Below are 19,792 nucleotides of genomic sequence, written 5' to 3' on the forward strand. Positions count from 1 at the left end.
ACTTTGATTCACCATGGTTTTTATGGTGTTGTTTGGATAATGGTTTTAATTAATTTAAAAATTGAAATTTTTAGTCTTAACTTTTGGGACGTTAAAGGTATATAACGGGAAGTCGAGACATTTAGGTCTGAGACATAATTTTGTGATAAAACTAATTGGGAGTTGTACCATCAAAGTTTTCTATGTCAAGACAAGTAGAAACTTGGCAGATCCGCTTACCAAACCTCTGACGATAGATTTGGTTACATCTACCACGAGATTCATGGGTTTAAAACCACAATAGAATCACTTAGTGACGAAAACCGAACTTGACATTAGTGCTCCTAATTCTCAAGTTTAAAGGGTAACAATTAAGTCACTAATGATAGAAAGTACTATCATTAATGGTAGATCCATGTGAGGTAGGATAATACGTCGTTGCCGAGAAAAGGGTAGAGTTAAGGCTTTTAACAAAGTTTTGGAGACATCTAAGCAACGGGGATGTTGTAAAATGTTGTCTATATGATCTAGAGGTGGTTCCACCTCAAGTGAAGATTAGTGGTTCATCTTCTAAAGGGTCATGAAAATGATTTATAGCGCATGTCCATATTAGCGCTCAAGGAGAACGCAAAGATGGCATGCGATATGTGGGGGTGAACCGGAGAGGTCATAAGGTTCATGGTTAAAACCTATAAGGATACCATTGAATTGGTCTCTTCTTGTTTGTCCTCATTAAACTAGGGTTTAATCTTCTTGACACAAAGTGACATCATATGTCTGAGTGAAAGGAAACTTTCCAACTTGGTAGGGGATTGTTGGAAATTTTAATGGAATAAGAAAGTTGGCTAGTTTCTGTTATCCCACATTGGTGGGGGAAGAAACATTTAGTGGGTTTATAATGCTTTTCTCTTAATAGGCCTTCAAAGGCTTTCGTGGATCAATGGATGGGCCAAGTCCATACACGCGCGCCTAGTCGATGTCGCAAGTACGCGAAATGGCGTGATTTAGGCGCACTTCACATGATGCATTGGTCGCTGGGAGCTAAGGAGCTTATATTTTTAGCAGGTTAGAGATCCGTTGAGTATGACAAAATCCAGTTCATGGAAATCAGGTCGCGATAGTGGGCTCGCGCCTCGATTCGCGTCGAAATGTTCTAGAAGGCCCGAAAAATCGCTTGCTTGGAGAGCAAGGCATCGCCCTAAAGTTTCTAGGGGCCGGCCTATGAGGGCCTTTTGCTGCTTTCTAGGGTTTCGACACCTATAAATACAACTCTCTAGGAGTCGTATTCGATGCTCGAAAATTCACAGCTCTTTCTGTTGGCGTTTTCTTCCTGGTTTCTAAGTATTCGCTTTGCGTTTATTGTTTTCCATTGCTGTTGGAAAACCAATAAGTCTGCATTAAATTGTGGGGTTTTACTCGGTTGCTTACAACCGATAGAAGCGAAGTAAAAACCTTTAAGGATAGGAGCTAGATTCGTGCATGTTTCTACAAATCGAGATCAACTATAAACATGTTGGTTGTAGTTTATTGTTTCGGATTTAAATTCGTCCAATAACCGGACAATATGCTTCTACTCATTTCTTATAATTAGATTTGATCGCGAAGGATCAATTTGATTTCTAGACAAACTTGGTAACAATAATAATATAATTGGATTTTTTATCTTGTGGCATCTCAACATTTAATCTTCTATATTAATCGTTGGTTGTTTGTGAAAACGTTTTGGATATTTAATCATAAATATTATTTGTCCATTCGTTTGTTTGTCAATTCTAAATAATTCGTGATTAGTTCATAATACTAACTATCAGAATGTTTAAATATCAAGTCTGAATTTCAACATTTTCTTAACATCCTTTATCTACATAAATTCGAAAAGATATTGGGCATAGAAATCCAAAACGTTTTTGGTCTCTATGACCCTTCAGATGCATGTCCTTCATATGCATGTGCACAAATGTTGAAGTTTTCCCCACACATACACCATCTTCCTTCACCTCTTTTTACTTTTGTTTCCATTGATTTCCCTACCTATAATAATCATAAAAAGGTAAGAAAGTTGATTTCCCTTTGGTAATTTTTTTTGAGATTTTGATCGATTTTGACACAGTCAATGTTAAAATGCCAAAAATGTTATGTTTTGTGTATCACTAGTAGCCACCAAAGTTGATATATATGAAATTGTTACTGGCATTTTGGTTCTATTGGGTTTTGAATGGGTCATAACAATATGCTAATAACATGAAACGGAAACAAGGATGGATATTAAACTCGTTGCTTGCAATTTATCAACGGTTGTATCGTTCATACGATATAGATCAATCAAAGTAGGGACAAATCTAGTTCTCCTTTATCGGTTCGTACACACCCTCCAATGTAAACTTATCATCTTTAATTTATTGCTAATAAATTTGATTTCTAAAGTGCATGTGTTTGATTTTTATAAGATAAAATTTGTTTTCGTATTTTTACAAAATATTTATATTTTCGCATGAACCTACTTATATATATATATATATATATATATATATATATATATATATATATATATATATATATATATATATATATGTGTGTGTGTGTGTGTGTGCGTGTGTGTGTGTGTGTGTGTGGTATGGACTCTGATTACCTATGTGCTTTGATTCGTCCTACGCATTTGTAGCCTCGAGGGCCCAATTTTGGACATTACAAGACCACATCTTACGTGACAGTGACATATGTGGTATGGACTCTGATTACCTATGTGCTTTGATTCGTCTTCGCGATACGATTCCAGGATTCGACTGTAGTGGTTTCACTAATAAGGACACCGCCCCCCCTAATTCCCAAAAAGCATTGGCGTGTGACCTTTTTAGCAAAATCGTCAAAGATTTGGAAGTCGATTTCGACATGACTGTTAGACAGAAAGCATTTTTTGAGTGTCTTCGGGCACCTCATGTTCATGATTTTCTGCTAACTATCCCAATTGATGGCCTCGACTAGCATATGTCTCCTATGGAGTACTGAACTATCATTCGTTACCGCCTCATGATTCATCTATTCCCAATTGACGAGATATGCCCAGTTTGCCGCAAGACTTGTTTGGACACTTTTGGGGAACATGCGGTTCATTGTAGAGAGCTCCCTGATTTCATGTACCGACATGATGTGGTTAGAGATGTTCTCTTTGATGTTTGTCGGCATGCTGGTATTTCTATAAAGAAAGAAGCGCTAGTGAACTTTTTGATGGACCCGCAGGATGGAAGATCCACACTCAGGTCGGCTGACATTTTGGTCTTTAGATGGGTAGGAGGGAAACACGTTTGTGTGGATCTTACTGGGGCCTCTCCTCTCGTCGGTTTGAGGAGCGGGGGTTTCACTGCAGGGCATGCCGCTTTGAAAGCCGTTGCGTGCAAAGTGGCAAAGCACGAGCATGCATTTATAGAAAATCAACATGTGTTTGTACCTTTGCATTTGATACATTTAGTTTTCTCGCACCAGAGGTGGCGGAGCTCCTCAACAGAGTTCAACAGGTCATGCATTCTAATGTTATATATCCTAGATCCATATATTTGGTTTTCAAAAGAATCAGTTTTGCCATTCAGAAAGGGCCAGCGGTGCAGATTGTTGTCCGTTTGCCTTCCATCTATTGAACTATATAGTTATATTTTATAAGTAAATCTGAAAACATATATTAGCCGTAAAACAAATATAAAACATGGGTATGTATTTTAGCAAAAATGATCGCCATTTTTATTTGATTTGATGTAACACCAACTTGAAAGCCATGTTAATTATCTACCTTGACACAAAACAAATATAAGCCATGGGTATATGTTTTGATTCCAATCCATTATATATATACCAAGGCCAAGGGATTGAGACAGATAGATTAGTTGCAGCCTTTCAGGTGTCTGGTTGTGCAAATGGAAGTGACACGAATGGGATGGTGGGGGCAATGGCGACGTACAACATTACATGGTTGAATAATGTTGGCTAGCATGGGTCCGGACCACCCACCCAGGACCCATTTTTGAAAATGGGTAGGTGAAGACGATGAGCCCACGTGTGTGTAAGACTGTAGTTGATAAAAACAGGAAAATGGATGTTTACTTGTCACCAAAAAGCAAGTGTAAACCACTTTGGTACGGCTAAAATAAACATTCCTCCTATACCCCTATGTAATAGATTCCCTTCGTTATATATGATGTCAAACCATTTTATGTAAATAAATACCCAACTTTTTGACTTGTTATTTAGTATTGCCAGCTCTATTTTTATTTTATGTGAAAGTGCAACGTTAATAAGAATTAAGATTAAATATTTGTTTATACATTCTATAAACTTTATGTATTTTTGTTTGTAATTAAATCAAGGTCTTTGATTAGAGAATCTACAATAAGAGCTTATTAAGAAATTTTTTTGAATCAAATAAATTTTTTAAAGTCAAAAATATATTGTGAGTTTTTGTCTCAAAACTTTTTCATTTATTATTATTATTTTTTTTTTGTAATTTATAAGTTCTGATATTGAATTTTTTTCACAATTCTAATAATATTAAAATCATTTGCATAGTTTTTTTTTAATCTTATGACCATCTCATTTAAAAAAAAAAGTTTCCATAGGCGAGTTTAGCATGGGACTTTTAAGAAAAAAGCTAAAAAAAAGTCAATTTCAGAGGTTTTAGTTTTTATTTTAAACAAAAAATTTCGAATCCAAAAGTTATTTCAAATAAATTTTAAGAAATTGTTACCTTCTCTAAGTTATAAATAATTTTATACATTTACTAAAGCTAACTACTTATGACACACTTCTGTATAATTAAAAGCTACAACTTTTAACTACCAGCTAACAACTACTTTTACCCAACATATACATAATAGAAAAACAACACCAAAACTTAATAAAAAAAACTTTCCTTAATAAGTAAATGAAAACTATGAAATGAAAAGGCTACCAGGTTAGAATTAATATTCTATAGATTAATGAAGCTTCTATATATTTTCCATTTTGTTTTTTAAATATCACTCCTCCTAAATCCATTAATGACAAGATACCCCCTCGTAGTTAACATAACAAAGATCTAGCTAGTAAATACCAATCAAATAGGCATGCATCATGGCATGTACAATTTATTTCCACATTTGCACCTCCAAGCTTCCGGGTAGTACTCGGCGGTCACCGGTGTTCCAGGCGGCACCGGAACATGAACCGGCTTGCAGGGGGTGCACCGCCCACACTTCCAGGCGCAACGTGGCGGTGATGATCCAGGGCCGCCTAATTTTCTTCTGGTGGTGGTGGTATGAGACGTAGTCTCCTCTTCACTAGTGGTTTTGACTTTGACTTTGCTTATTGCCTTTTCAAATCACAACACAAAAAAGCCATATCAGTTATGAAGATAGACTATGTACGCCATGCTTTAAGAGTAGTACAGTACATTAAATCAGTCTCGTATACATGGATAGTAGCTAACATGCGCTTAGCATAGGAGACAAGGCGGGGTTCACGGGAATTGAACTTATTAGCGCACATGACCCCGATTTACACGGGGCTGGGTCCCTCTCCAAAGGACTGAGTGTTGGGGTCACAAGGTCAGTGGCTAACGTGCGCCTTCCAAGCTAATAATAATCATTCGAACACCATTCTTTTGATTTGCATTCTTATTAATCTTATTTTAGTTTTAAACTTAAATTAGTATTTGTTTAAATTAGTAAAAATACTATTTATTCATAATATTATAAATCAAATTTTGTTGTATGTAAGGGGAATTTGAATTGTGAGATTGTTTTTTAGTCTTGCAAGGATTTAAAATTGTATTTGAAAGGATTTAAAATTGCAAGGATTTTGAAAATCATATTTTGTTTGGTTAGTAAGATTTAGAATGTAAGTCAATTCCATAATTTTTGAGATTTTCTTTGAGTTGCAAAATGGTTTTGAAAATAGTTATGTTAAATAAAAAAATTATCTATTTATTTATTTTATAAAAATTATCATCATAATATGAATAAATAATAATAAAAAATATTAAGTTATACTTTTATTAATTGATTGTCTACATAACTTTTAACTACAAACTGAATTATACTGTTATCATACAAAAACATACTTTACTGAATTATGAAATAAAAATATCATAGAATATTAAACAAAATTAATAATCATATTAAAAATGTGTATTGTGTTTTATGAATATTAATCATCACCAAGTAAAAATAATTTAGAGAAAGAAAGAAAAAAATTAGGGGCAATAAAGGAATACAAATTCAACTTAAACCTAAAATTTCAATGAATTGGTATTCAAGAAATCTTGGGATGGTGGAGATTTTGATACTTCAATGAAAGTAGTTTTTCATACCTTAGTATTTAATTCTAAATCCTTTTTAGAACCATTCAAATACATCAAACCAACCACGTACCCCTTATTATATCATTTCATATAGCTATTAACAGTTGGTTTGGATTGGATATCTGGGTTTACCAAAAACTTATTTTAAAAATAAGTTTGCTAATATTTTACAATATACATATGCTACAATTTAAAAAATAATTTTGTATTTTTTTTAGAGTTAATACATCTGCTACAGTTTTCTTGGAGCTAAATTTTACGTACAATAATATAGATTTTCAATCAACTTTAATTTTAAAAGCTTTATTTTTAAACTCGTTAATTATTTAAAAATACATGGTATAGGTTTTTGGATGTTGAATTAAAACTACACTCCCTATTAAAAATGCATTTATTTTTATTTATGATTGAACTTTATAAGTACTGAAATCCCTTTTAAAAATGCATTTATTTTTATTTATGATTGAACTACTTTATAAGAATTGAAAGTAGGGAATAACTTTGTCTTCCTTTATTAGGCTTATAAATTAAAGCTCTTGAAAGAAGATAGGGTATGATGTAAACACACATTTTGTATTAAAAGAATATAATATTTAATTTAGTATTAAAAACGTTTATTGAATAAAAAATCGTTAACATTACAATTTGCACAGTCCATGTTAAATCCGTCCTACAACTCATTACTAGAGAGTAAATCATCAAAGCATTTGCAAAGTAGCAATATTTTGGGTATGTCCGATTTTAAGCCATGGATCTCTTTTATAGAACTATGCACCTCAACCAACATAATCGTATCACGGGTCTAGTAAATACTAATCATGAATACTTGTAATACATTCTCTAAATTTAGGAGTAATACATTCTAAAAAGTTTAGGAGTAATACATTCTTTTGATTCACTAGAAAACCAGACATCTAAAATCCAAAAAGTTTTGGAGTAATACATTCTTTTGACTCAAAACCAAAACCAAATAAAAAACAATGAAATCCAACCAAAGAAAAAACACAAAACGAAGTTGTTTTATGCATATTGATTAAGCATCTTTAAGATCATAATAATCAATGTGCTTGTAAGGTTGATGTTATATCTAGATATGTGGTTATGTCATTTTATACTAATTCTAGGTAATGCACTTAATTTGTATTGTTTATGAAAAAACTTAAAAAAAAGTATGATATTCAACTTGTTTAGTGTTTTAACTCGGTACAATATGAAACATTTACAAAGTTAAACCCTAAACCGTTAATTTGACACGAACACGACACAAAATAATCAGGTTTAAGTATAAGATTCAACTCGTATAAATAAACGGGTTAACACAACACGACAAAAAAATTTAGTCGTTAAGGTTAGGATAAACCTTTTTCAAGTCATTAAATATTTTAACCCAACATGCATCTGAGACATATTTATTAGATCTACTAAAAATATGTTTTTTCTAAATATTTTCTAAGATAAGATAAAGAATCAGTAGTTACTAATAATCCTACTAATAATAGTGTTATGTTAAAAAACACCTACATCTCACTTATGTGGTGGTTGATCTCACATACACATATTAAAAAATTATATTCACTAAATAAATAATTAGGATATACAATAAATAATTATATTCATACAACCTTACTGTTTATTAGAAGCCCTCTAGCTTGACAAAAAAAAACATCAAATTATAGGATATACAATAAATAATTAGGGATGTCTATTTACTAATTAAATATTAAAAAAAGTGTGTATCTATTAATCAGAATAACAACGCTCATTAACTAATGATAAAAAAAATTATAAAATTAAATTTGTATTTTTAAGATAAAAACAGTGATTATTTTAGAAGGTGTTAACTTTTATGTGTACTTTTATTAAACTATAATTGAAACCTATCTGGTCATATGCCCTAGGTTTGATAGTGGCACAGATTATTGTACCCAATTTCGGTCAAACACCCTATCCCATCCCATCCCATCCCGTCCGTTACTTTTACTTTTCCTAAAACATATATATAAATTTTATTTGAAGTTTTTAAAAAAACATACAGGTTGTTTCCAAATTATTCTTAAACCTATTTTACTTTATTTTTTATATTTTTTATTAAAATTTATTTAAAACTAATAGTTTGATTGAGTGTTTTCCTACGATCCTTCGGAAGATAGTCGTTTGTAAATTGCCATTTACATGTAAAAATAATAATTTGTTAGCTGATTGTCAATAGCAATTAAAACAAAAAATTATGTGTGGATTGTGAAAATTTAAAAGTTAATTATAATTTTATTTTTAATGATAGTTCTTTACCTTAAGATTCTAAATTAAACCTTTTCAACATCACAATAACTATCTATAAAAATCAAGTAGGGACGAACCACATGTTTCTCTAACGACGTCTGGTCATGGGGTTAACTTCACGACAGATTAATAAATAATTTACGAGTGCTACAAAGGTCTAGTCTTTTTGGGGTTTTCATTAAAAGAAATAAGTTGAACTTTAAGATTATAAACATGAATTCGTTTTAGAAGAAGAAAGTATATAATTAACATAAAACCTCACCTGGAAGTACAGATCAGAATCTCGCATTTTGGAATTCAATCCAGATCTATAAACTGTAGAACAGAATGTAACAATCAGATTAAAAGGATAAACATATGAAAATGATGAAAATTAACGAGAAAATATTTGATTTTAGATCAAGTTACTTACCTGAAGAAGGGTTTTTGAGAGTACAAACGGACATGAGGAACAAGAACAGGAACAAGCATATGAACAGCAGTGTTGATTGAGGTTTTGTAGGAGTAGACATGAGTTTGAAAATCGCATAAGCCACCAAAAGCAAATGACTAAAGAAGTGCGTTAACGTTTCAGTGACACATGCAACACTTTTCGAACCAAAGATCCAAACCCACTTGTGTTTTGTTCTTGGATCACACTTTTTAACAACAGTTTGTGTGTGAGTGTGTGTTTGTTCTAGAGAGAGAAGATGAACCAAAGATCCAAACCCACTTGTGTTTGTTCTTGAGTACAGTCTTTATAAAGAGAATCTGTGAAGAAACCTACGACCGATCAGACATGGGTTTAGAGAAAGAGAGAAGAGGAAGTAAGTGAGTGTGAGTTCGTGTGCTTTAGAGAGAGAAGATGAACCAAAGATCCAAACCCACTTGTGTCTTGTTTTTGGTTACAGTCTTTACAGAAGAGAATCTGTAAAGAAACTTATGATCAGATAATGGGTTTAGAGAGGGAGAGAGAGCGTGTGTGTTGTAGAGAGAGAAGATGGGTGTTAAGAAGAAGCTGAGATGGTGGTAAATGGTGACGGTATCCTTTGTGTTACCATATTTGGGGGTTAGATTCTGTCTACAAATTATGGCCACTGTCTTTAAACAATTCCCAATCCCAGAAACTAAAACACATGCATTCTCTTTACATTTTGACCCCTTTGCTCCTTTGTTTTGGCTTTGTTTCTCTCTCTAGATTTATGTATGTTTCTCTCTCTACCAGTTGGACCTTTTTGTCCATCTAAGTGGCCAAGCGGGTGGAAATTGACTACTACCAAACACTCTTACTGGTCTTTGGACTGTGAACAACATTTTCTAGGGCACACACTTTTTGGCAAACATTTTGTAGGGCATTTTATAACACTATGTAAAGTACCATATCATGATGATATGTGGGGTGAAGACACATTCACGTATATCAAATTATAAGATATATATTCACGTATATAAAATTATAATAGAAATATATGGTTTTAATCTTTTTTTTTATAATGTCTAATCAGATATTGTTTTCGTTTTTCAAAGTTTGATACATAAGTGGAATTTGAAATAATTTTCATCTCGTGTATGTTCCTTTGTTGTTATATAAAGACGTCAATTCATTTCAAATCATATGTACCTATTAATGGACGACCAGATGAGCGTTGGTAAAAAATGTGTGATCATTATTTCAATAATTCATTAAATTATAGAAGTAAACAACTACAGATTTGATTCATATGGTCTGTTTTTTTTTTTTTTTTTGTTGGATTCGATTTAAAAAGTTTTCAACCACACAAGTCCAAATGAACATATATTTTTTTATGTATTTGGTTCACTCAAACTAACAACCTTTTAAATCGTTAAGTTGCCTCCGTCCATCGCACACAAGGTCATTTTTGCTATTTTTACCATCTCTCTAATGACTTGTGTTACCACCGATTAAAAAAAGATCATTACCTCTCCTTAACTACAATTTCCCTTTCATCTCCTTCTTCACTAATCATTTCAAAACCCAATGCGACGATAGTTTTGACAATGTGGTTCATTAGGCCAATGAATCAATTTTTTGATGCATGCAACACTACAAGAATAAGCATCTATAGAGACGCAACCTATAGGGACTACAAATGTCGTTACTATAGTGCACCTATAGGGACGACATGTCTCCACTGGATTGACCAAATTCTTTTGACCGGTTATTTTATAGAGACAACTTGTCGTCTCAATATGTTATGCGGGAACTTTGGGTGTTTTGTGAAAAGCTATAGAGACGACATATCGTCTCTATAGATCTAAAAGATCTTTTATTTTTATCTCCAGCTATTCACAACGACAATTACAGAAGCCAAATATCGATTGTTTTCTCTTTCTGTATCACTCTTTCTTGAACTGGATTTGTCGGATATTGCAAGAAAGTTAGGGCTTAAGGAATCGAAGCAAGTCGTTTGTAAAGCGGTTTAACTCCGTCTCGTCTCCGATATTCAATTTGACTCGTTTAGTATTGGAATTGTAAGTCATTTTCTCCAGTTACGATTTTGTTCAGTTACTGTAGAAAGCAAGTTCTATTTGATTGTCACATTGCAATAAAGTTGAGTCTGAAAAGGATTACATTAGATCTTTCAATGTGATGTAGAACGGAATTTGCGTCAAGTATGTTCTTCATCTCTTTTGTTTTCCATATCATCATGGTGCTTTTTATGCAATTGATATGTATAATGTATCATATCAAACATTGAATAATCATTTCTTGATGAATTGCAGGAATCAAATTGATATTAGGGATTTAGCTATTCAATTTGGATGTGCTGCCACTTTAGAGCTACCTGCCAAAGTAGTTCTATTAAATTTACTGACATAAAGTGATTTAGAGAAGATCCTGATTCATCAACAAGTCAATATTGTTCACTTCAAGAATCGGATTGTAAATATCTTCATTTTGGTATACATCTCAGATAGTTTCAGATTGCTTTTGTTGATTTTAAATGTGGAAGATCGGAGGTAAATTGGTTCATCATTCCAATACTGAACTGATCAATCTTCTCATCTACTAATACACTTGCACGCATCTTGTACACAATTTTCTTTCACAGAGCACTAGGTCTGGTGTGACCCAAAGACATTAAATTGCAACTCTTCGAAATTACATATGTAAGTAGCATCTAAATCCTTAATTAATACATATGTTATCTTCATTTATTACTTCATACATGATGGTATAATGTTGCATCATAGGATCCATATTACTTAATGCCGGAAACTTGTTTTTCTAGGTGCAATGTGGTGATGTAGAGCTTGAAAAGAAAGTATATGAGAAGATTGATCAGTTCATTAACAAAGTAGAGAAACACCCAAACAAGAAAAACCAGGTACATATTACAATTTTGTAGAAGAAAAACTTACAAAACTGGTCACTTACATCCAAATTTTATAATGATGCATATGTATTTATCTTTCACATATCATAAGTCATTTCACATACCTGCTTGCAGACGAGCTACTACTGATTGTTCAAAGCATGTGCTCATAGCATGTAGGGTTTTTCTTGTGTGCTAAAAAGCATAAGGTATAACTTAATAGTTTAAGCGTTTTTCATCCTTTTGATACTAATTTGGTTACTTTAAAAGATCAAAGTTGATTGAAATTTATAGCACATATGAAGAATTTTTAAGTGTAAGAAGCATTTATAACATTTCTTGTTATTATGATTTCCCAAGTACAGATATCAGCCTTGTCTCCTTATCCACCCAAATATAGGTAAGAAGAAAATGAATATCAACCCTATCTTTTCTTTAACCAATTTGATTTCTTGAATTTTGTGGGTTTTTCAAGCTTTTGATTTAGGTTTTTGTTGAAACAGGGGAAAGATGAGCTAATCATTTTTATGATCTGTAAGTGTAATTCCTTCAATCACATTTTTCATCTATTCGGTTTAGGTATGAAACTTTTATGATAGGCATATGTTTTAATATGTTAATTTCTTTCTAGATTGCAAGAACTTTATGTGGAAACTAAGTACGTATGTCATTCCATATGTGAGTGTTAAGTTCTAATCTAGTTTCCAAAGTAATTGTATTTGTCGTTTCACTGTGTTGGTTTTAGTGAAGGCAATGAAGAATTCAAGAAGTGCTTTGTGCAAGACTTCTATCATTGCTGCTTCTGATCTTTTAAAATCATATGGTGATAAGTATTTGTATTTGGTTGCTTCCAACACGAAGTCTACTTTTTAGATGATTGGCTTTTTCATGCTACTCATTTAGTTGGATGATTGGTAAATGCAAGAAATAACATATCTATGTATTTGTTTGTTTATAATACCATCAAAAAATTTATCAATTTGTGTGGTTTTATAGGTGTAAACAAGCATCATATGACAATATTGTGCGTCTATGGGTTTTTCTTTTGTTCCTTGTTACAATTCCCTAATTTATAAAACATCAGTTTATTGTTATTGTTGTTTTTATATTGTGCTTCAAAAGTTTGGTTTGACATTATGATGGTGTTTCTTCAATTGCGTATGGGAAAAAGGTGTGAGAAAACTAGAAAATTTTCAAAAAGTCTATAGTTTCAACTCTTAATGTTTTTGCAGTTAAATTTACTGTTTTAGCTTACAACTTCATATTTACTCTCGTAACACTACTTGGACACATAAAGTTCCAACCCTTCTCCACATGCATGGCCTTTTGGGGCTAAAAAGGCCAATATAACACTCTATGTCTTGCATGGGGGCTCTAATGGCATAAAGTTTGCACCTTTATGTCATAACAACCCCTCTAAGTCCTAGATCTGGAAGATTATCCACTTTGGTCGTCCATTCTCCAAAAGTTATCATTCTTGGGCCAAAATCTTCATAAAAAGGAAAGGGAAGAGATCTAATGAACTAGAGGTCCAGATAGAAACTTGATTACCAAAAAATGTAGCCAAATAAGTGTAGTTTCTGGATCTACCCTCTTCCTCTTGATCCTTCTATCTCCTTCTTCTTCTCCAAGCTTCAAGAACACAAAAGATTGCTTACAAATGGCTCACACACTCATAAGATGCTCTAGGGTTTCGTGGATTAGGGTTTGGGACAATGAGGCTGTAAATGAGGCCAAGGGGTGGGGATTAAGATGCTTAAATAGGGTGCAAAACCCCGAAATTAGGGTTTCATTCTGGCCGATCTACTCGCCGAGTCGAGGGCTCTCGACTCGTTGAGTAGACAACTTAAACCCCGCGCATAATCTGACTTCTACTCGACGAGTTAGGGCCACCAACTCGTCGAGTCCTTCTCTTAAAATGAATAAATAAATATTTAATGCATACCAGGGATCTGGGCGTTACAATTGTCCCCCACTTGTCTTAGACTTCATCCTCGAAGTCTGTTGCATTTGAAAACAACTCCGGGTAGGGCTCCCCCATCTCCTCCTCGGGCTCCCATGTCCACTATGAACCCTTGCGGTGCTGCCACTGCACCTTCACTAACTGAACAACCTTGTTCCTCAAGGTTTTCGTCTTGCGATCCAGGGTCGCCACTGGTCTCTCGATGTAGTTCAGGCTGTCGTCAACCTGAATGTCCTCCAAGGGTACAATCACTAAATCATCCACTAAGCACTTTCGCAACTGGGAAACATGGAAAGTATTGTGGATCTGACTGAGCTCTGCTGGTAGATCCAACCGATAAGCCACCCTGCCCACCCGGGCTATAACCCTGAAGGGATGTGACAACCCGGAACTTCTTCCTTGTACATCTAGTCGATTCAATCAATGTTAAACTTGTTCTGTTAACTTCTAGCACGGTTAAGGGTTCATTTAAGTGTTCTAAGCTTGGGTACAGTCAAGGTTGAGGTTAGGAATGAGTCAACAAGTCATATAGTGACAAAACCGGGCCATACACTCCTTTGGGAGGAGTGTACGGCCGTACACATGGGTGTGCGGCCGTACACCCACCTCATGGCAACACACCCACTCTTATATAAAGGGTAGACCCCTTTCCTTTCATTCCTTTCACTCCTTGGCCGCACACTACACCATTCTCTCAAGCTTCTTCAACCGTGAACCCTCCAAAGCTTCAAGAAACGTGAGTAATTCATCCTCTAACTTGCAAACCATGAAAGACCACTCTGTCTAAGCCATGGGATTGCAATATTGGTCATGTTCTTCATGTCTAGAAGAGAGTGCGGCCGCACACCCCCATAAGATGGCCGCACACTCCTAAAAGACCCTCCAAAGTGAGAGTTTGACCCTTATCTTCGAGTTGGACATGACCCTAGCCTTGTTGCACCTTAAAGTAGACATTTTGGGCATAAACATGAAGGGTGTACGGCCGCACACCCCTATGTATGGCCGCACACACCTATGTTTGGCAGCACACTCCTTTGTGCGACCACACACACGCACCTTAAGGCCGCAAACCCATTTCTATGACCTTTATTGACCTCAAACTTGCATTACAACTAACCATGGACCTAGAACACTTCATGGATGCAAGTATGAACCTTGAAAACACCTCAAAGACACCTTCCATCATGAGTGTACGACCGCACACCTCATGGGCCGCACACCCATGACCGCACACACCTCTATGGTGGCCGTACACCTTCCTTACTCAACCCTACAAGGTTCTAACACTTAGTGCAAGTGGTTCCAAGTCCCTAGAGTGGTTCTTTATCGTATCTAGTAGTGAAATACCTTCATTTGACTCCTATATGTGTCATTACATGTTAATTAGGATCAAAATTGTATTTGAGGCTTCACTTGACACTCGACATCTCATACCGGTCTTTCGTGCAAACCACTCGCTCAAGGTGAGTTCATACCCCTACATTTTCCGAGTTTTTAATGTTTTCAGGGGGGGAATACAAGCCAAACATAATTGATTTTATGAAAGATACACAAACGGATTTCAGTAAACTTAAAACGGACGAAATCAGTACAAACACACAGTTTCTACGGTTTTACAAAATATGTGAGATATTTTATCCCTTCTATATTATGCTGAGCATAAGGGATGTTTTCAACGTATATCTCGGCCAACTTCTCTGCCGATATGCTCTCCTGGATCGGGATAAAATGAGCGCTCTTGGTCAACCGATCAATGAAGACCCATATCGAATCTACTCCACGTTCGGTCCTGGGAAGCTTGGTAATGAAATCCATGGTGATATCCTTCCAATTATACACGGGAATGTCAAGCGGCTGCATCTTGTCGTGTGGTCTCTAGTGCTCAGCCTTGACCTTCCTGCAGGTCAAGCACCTCTCCACATACCACGCTACGTCCCGCTTCATGCAGGGCCACCAGTAATGAGGGCGAAGTTCCTGATAGATCTTCGTCGCCCCAGGATGGATGGAGAACCTCGACTTATGGGCCTCATCCATCAGAACCTGTCGTACTCCGCCCCAGTACGGAACCCAGACCCTCCCGTGCAGGGTCAACAACCCTCGGCTATTATAATCAAACGAGGCCACCCGACCAACAATCATCTCGTACTTCTGGCGCTCTTCCTTCAGGCCCTCAACCTGCGCCTCTCTAATCTGCTCCAGCAGTGGAGTGATCAATGTTATCCTCAAACATATATCTCTAATCGGAGCCGCACCGCCTTGCGGCTCAGTGCGTCGCCCACTATATTGGCCTTGCCCAGGAGGTAAAGGATCTCACAGTCATAATCCTTCACCACATCTAACCACCGACGCTGCCTCATGTTCAGATTTGGCTGATCCATGAGGTACCTCAAACTCTTGTGGTCCGTGTAAATGGTACAACGGACCCCATAGAGGTAATGCCGCTAAATCTTGAGGGCGAACACTACATCCCCCAGCTCTAAATCATGCGTCGGATAGTTAGCCTCATGAGGCTTCAGCTGCCTCGACGCGTAAGCTATCACATGACCCCTCTACATCAGATTTGTACCCATGCCCGTAATCAACGCATCACAATAAACTACGAAGTCATCAAATCCCTCGGGCAGAGTCAAAATCGGTGCCTCGCATAACAGCTGTCTAATTGTCTCGAAGGTTGCCTGCTGCTCAGGCCGCCAACAGAATGTCACCGACTTCTTGGTCAGTCGGGTCAAAGGAACAGCAAACTTGGAGAAATCCTGGATGAATCTCCTGTAATAACCCGTTAGACCAAGAAAACTCTGAATCTCAGTTGGAGACCTCGGAACCTCCCACTGCATCACGACCTCTATCTTGGCCGGATCGACCAGAATACCCTTCTGGTTGACTAGATGCCCCAGAAACTGCACCTCGCGTAACCAGAACTCACACTTGGAGAACTTTGCAAAAGTCTCTCCCTCCTCAATGTCTCCAGCACCTCTCTCAGGTGCTCCTCATGCTGCTCATGAGTCTTGAAAAGACCAATATATCATCGTTTAAAACTATCACAGACCGATTCAGCATCGGTCTGCACACTCGGTTCATGAGATCCATGAACACAGCTGGAGCATTGATGAGCCCAAACGGCATCACAACAAACTCATAATGACCATAGCGAGTCCTAAAAGTCATCTTATGTACATCCTCCTCTCTGACTCGCATATGGTGATAATCCGATCGCAGATCAATCTTGGAGAACCAAGATGCACCCTGTAGCTGGTCAAACAAATCATCAATCCTCGGGAGGGGGTAGCGGTTCTTCACAGTTACCTTATTCAGCTCCCGATAGTCTATGCACACTCCGATGCGAACCATCCTTCTTCTTCACAAAAAGGATCGGTGCTGCCCATGTCGAACTACTTGGCCTGATAAATCCCTTGACTAGCAGCTCTTGCAGCTGCGTAGACAACTCCTGCATCTCGGGAGGAACCAACTGATATGGTGCCTTGGCTATCGGATCCGCACCAGGGACTAAGTCGATCTTGAACTCAACTTGCCTCTCCGGAGGTATCCCAGGCAAATCCTTCAGGAATACATCCGAGTACTCTCGCACGACCGGTACATCCTCCACTATCGCCTTACCCTTCTCCCGGGTATCCATCACATAAGCGACATAACATGTGTAACCCTGCTGAAGGTAACGCCTCGCCCTCGCTGCTGCACATAAAACCGCTCCGCGCTGTGGCCTCTCGCCCTGAATCACTAACCCTCCCCCACTAGGAGTCCGAACCCTCACTAGCTGCTGCTCGCAGTTGATCACTGCCCCATTGGGGCTCAGCCAATCCATACCCACTATAACCTTATTTCCTCGCAGGAGAATAGGAACAAGGTCCACTGAAAACTGCTCATCAAACAACTGTAGAGTAGAACCGGTGTGAACCCTCGCAACCCCTAAAGGTCCTGTCATCTGCTATCTCGACATCAAGTGAGCAATCCAGCTCCCCCGGAGCTCCTACGAATCGCTTGTTGAGCGCGAGCGACACAAAAGATCGGGTTGCACCCGAATCAAACAATACCAAGGCTGATATACTGTTCACTAAGAACGATCTTATAACAAACATATAAACATAAGCAATAATCATAAGAAATAGAAAGATAAGGAGAGAATACATACCCGTCACAACATCGGGAGCCGCACGTGCCTCCTCAGCAGTAAGCTGAAAATCCCTGCTCCTCGCCGTCGGCGCCTCTGCCCGGCCCTGACGGCTATCTGTAATCCTCAATGTGGCACGAACGGGTGCCGCCACCTATCCTGCAGCTGCCAGACTCGGGCACTGGGCCTTCTTGTGGCCCCTCTGATTGCACTGGAAGCAAATCAGATCTGAAACTGTTGTGGTGGTGGTGGTAGTTATACAATCCATACTCATATGTCCCGTTCGTTCGCACTTGAAGCAACCCGAACTCCCCGCCATGCACGCCCCCTCGTGTATCTTGCCGCACTTGCAACACCGGCTGCGGCCCTCCTGGCTCCTCGATCTGTAATCTGATACCTTGGGATTCTTGCCCGAACTGTCTGTCTGTACCCCTTCTGGTTTCCTCTTCCTCTCTGTCTCCAAATCCAACTCCCTCTCTCGAGCCCTAGCAATCATGTCCTCCGGCGTCTTGCAGCTGGAGCAGCTCACGAACTGGCGGATATCACTCCGCAACATCTCATGATATTGGTCCTTCTTCATCTCCTCGTCCGCCACGTACTGTGGAACAAGAAGGGCCCTCTTCCAAAACTTGGCGGTGATCTCCGCCACAATCTCTGTCGTGTGCTCAATATCCTGGAACTCCTTCGCTAGCTGTTGCACCTCAATCACAGGTGCAAAATCGGCCCTGAACCTGGCCGAGAAATCACTCCAGGTCATAGCATCTAGAACCGTATCATCCCCAATGACTCGTCCGACCTCCTCCCACCAATCACGTGCCCTGTCTTTCAGAAGATAGGATGCAAGTCGGACATTGTCCCCCTCAGGACATCTGCTCGTACGGAATGCGTTGGCGACATCAGCCAACCATCTGCTGCTAGCAATGGGGTCCCAAGCCCTATGATAGTCGGGAGCTCCACAAGCCCTGAACTCCCGGAATGTCAGTGTGCGTGACCCCATCATGGCCGCCACCTCATTGCGGAAAGTGCTCAGCTTCTCATCCAGAAGCTCCAAAATACCCTCCTTGACCGAACCAAAGATCACAGGAGTCTGCTCTAAAATGATGCGCATGATCTCAGTCAAAATAAACTCCCTCGTCTGATCATTCATCTGCTCGGTTCCAGAGCCCGAGCCTGATCCCTCACCAGTGCCTGAAGTGCCAATCGGCCTAGTGCGTAGCGTCACCATACTGAAAATACACCATAATAACCATCAGTATACTCATCATATCTCTAGGGATCTAACATACTACAAGTTTCCTGGATTCATCTCAAACTTCCTTGATTCGAGTACGGATCCTCTGCTTTCAGTAGTACAGACCCATATTACCTTCCACATCTATCCGTACTTTCCTTAAGAACTGCCTCCACTCCACCAAGTACCTTCTACTACTACTGTTGATCTCATGCTATACTCATCCTAGGCTTGCCCTAGGGTAATCACCAACCCACACTCCGCTATCAGCTGCATAAGAAATTCCTGTTATCTTCCCCTAACTAGCTCATGAATACTATTACATATCACTAAGACTAGATAATTCTTCGAATGAGAGATCCTACCCTACAACGGTTGGACTCAAACAAGAGCTGCGCAATAGAGCTAGACCTAACCTTCTGAAATTATTTAGTCCTCGTAATATGTAACGTAACATATTCATTTACTAGTTAGTAAAAGATAACTAGAACTCCTAAAAGCACAAAGCAAGCAGCATTCGAGCATCGAGTAAACATAATCAAGCATATTTCTCTCAGGCTATCCCTGACTA

General features: G+C 37.7%; 1 protein-coding gene across 1 annotated transcript; it reads right to left on the reverse strand.

Moving 5' to 3' along the window:
* Positions 1–4,854: 4,854 nt before the first annotated feature.
* CHAL (allergen-like protein) lies at positions 4,855–9,878 on the reverse strand. The gene is made up of 3 exons (XM_079049692.1): positions 8,997–9,878; positions 8,847–8,899; positions 4,855–5,314 (listed from the first exon to the last, which is right to left on the reverse strand). The coding sequence occupies exons 1-3, from the start codon at positions 9,094–9,096 to the stop codon at positions 5,075–5,077; spliced, it is 393 nt and encodes a 130-aa protein (XP_078905818.1). The 5' UTR covers positions 9,097–9,878; the 3' UTR covers positions 4,855–5,074.
* Positions 9,879–19,792: the final 9,914 nt, after the last annotated feature.

This window comes from Lactuca virosa, chromosome 5, assembly GCF_052849685.1.
Source record: "Lactuca virosa cultivar CGN04683 chromosome 5, Lactuca_virosa_CGN04683_v6, whole genome shotgun sequence".
In the NCBI taxonomy this organism is placed as follows: domain Eukaryota; kingdom Viridiplantae; phylum Streptophyta; class Magnoliopsida; order Asterales; family Asteraceae; genus Lactuca; species Lactuca virosa.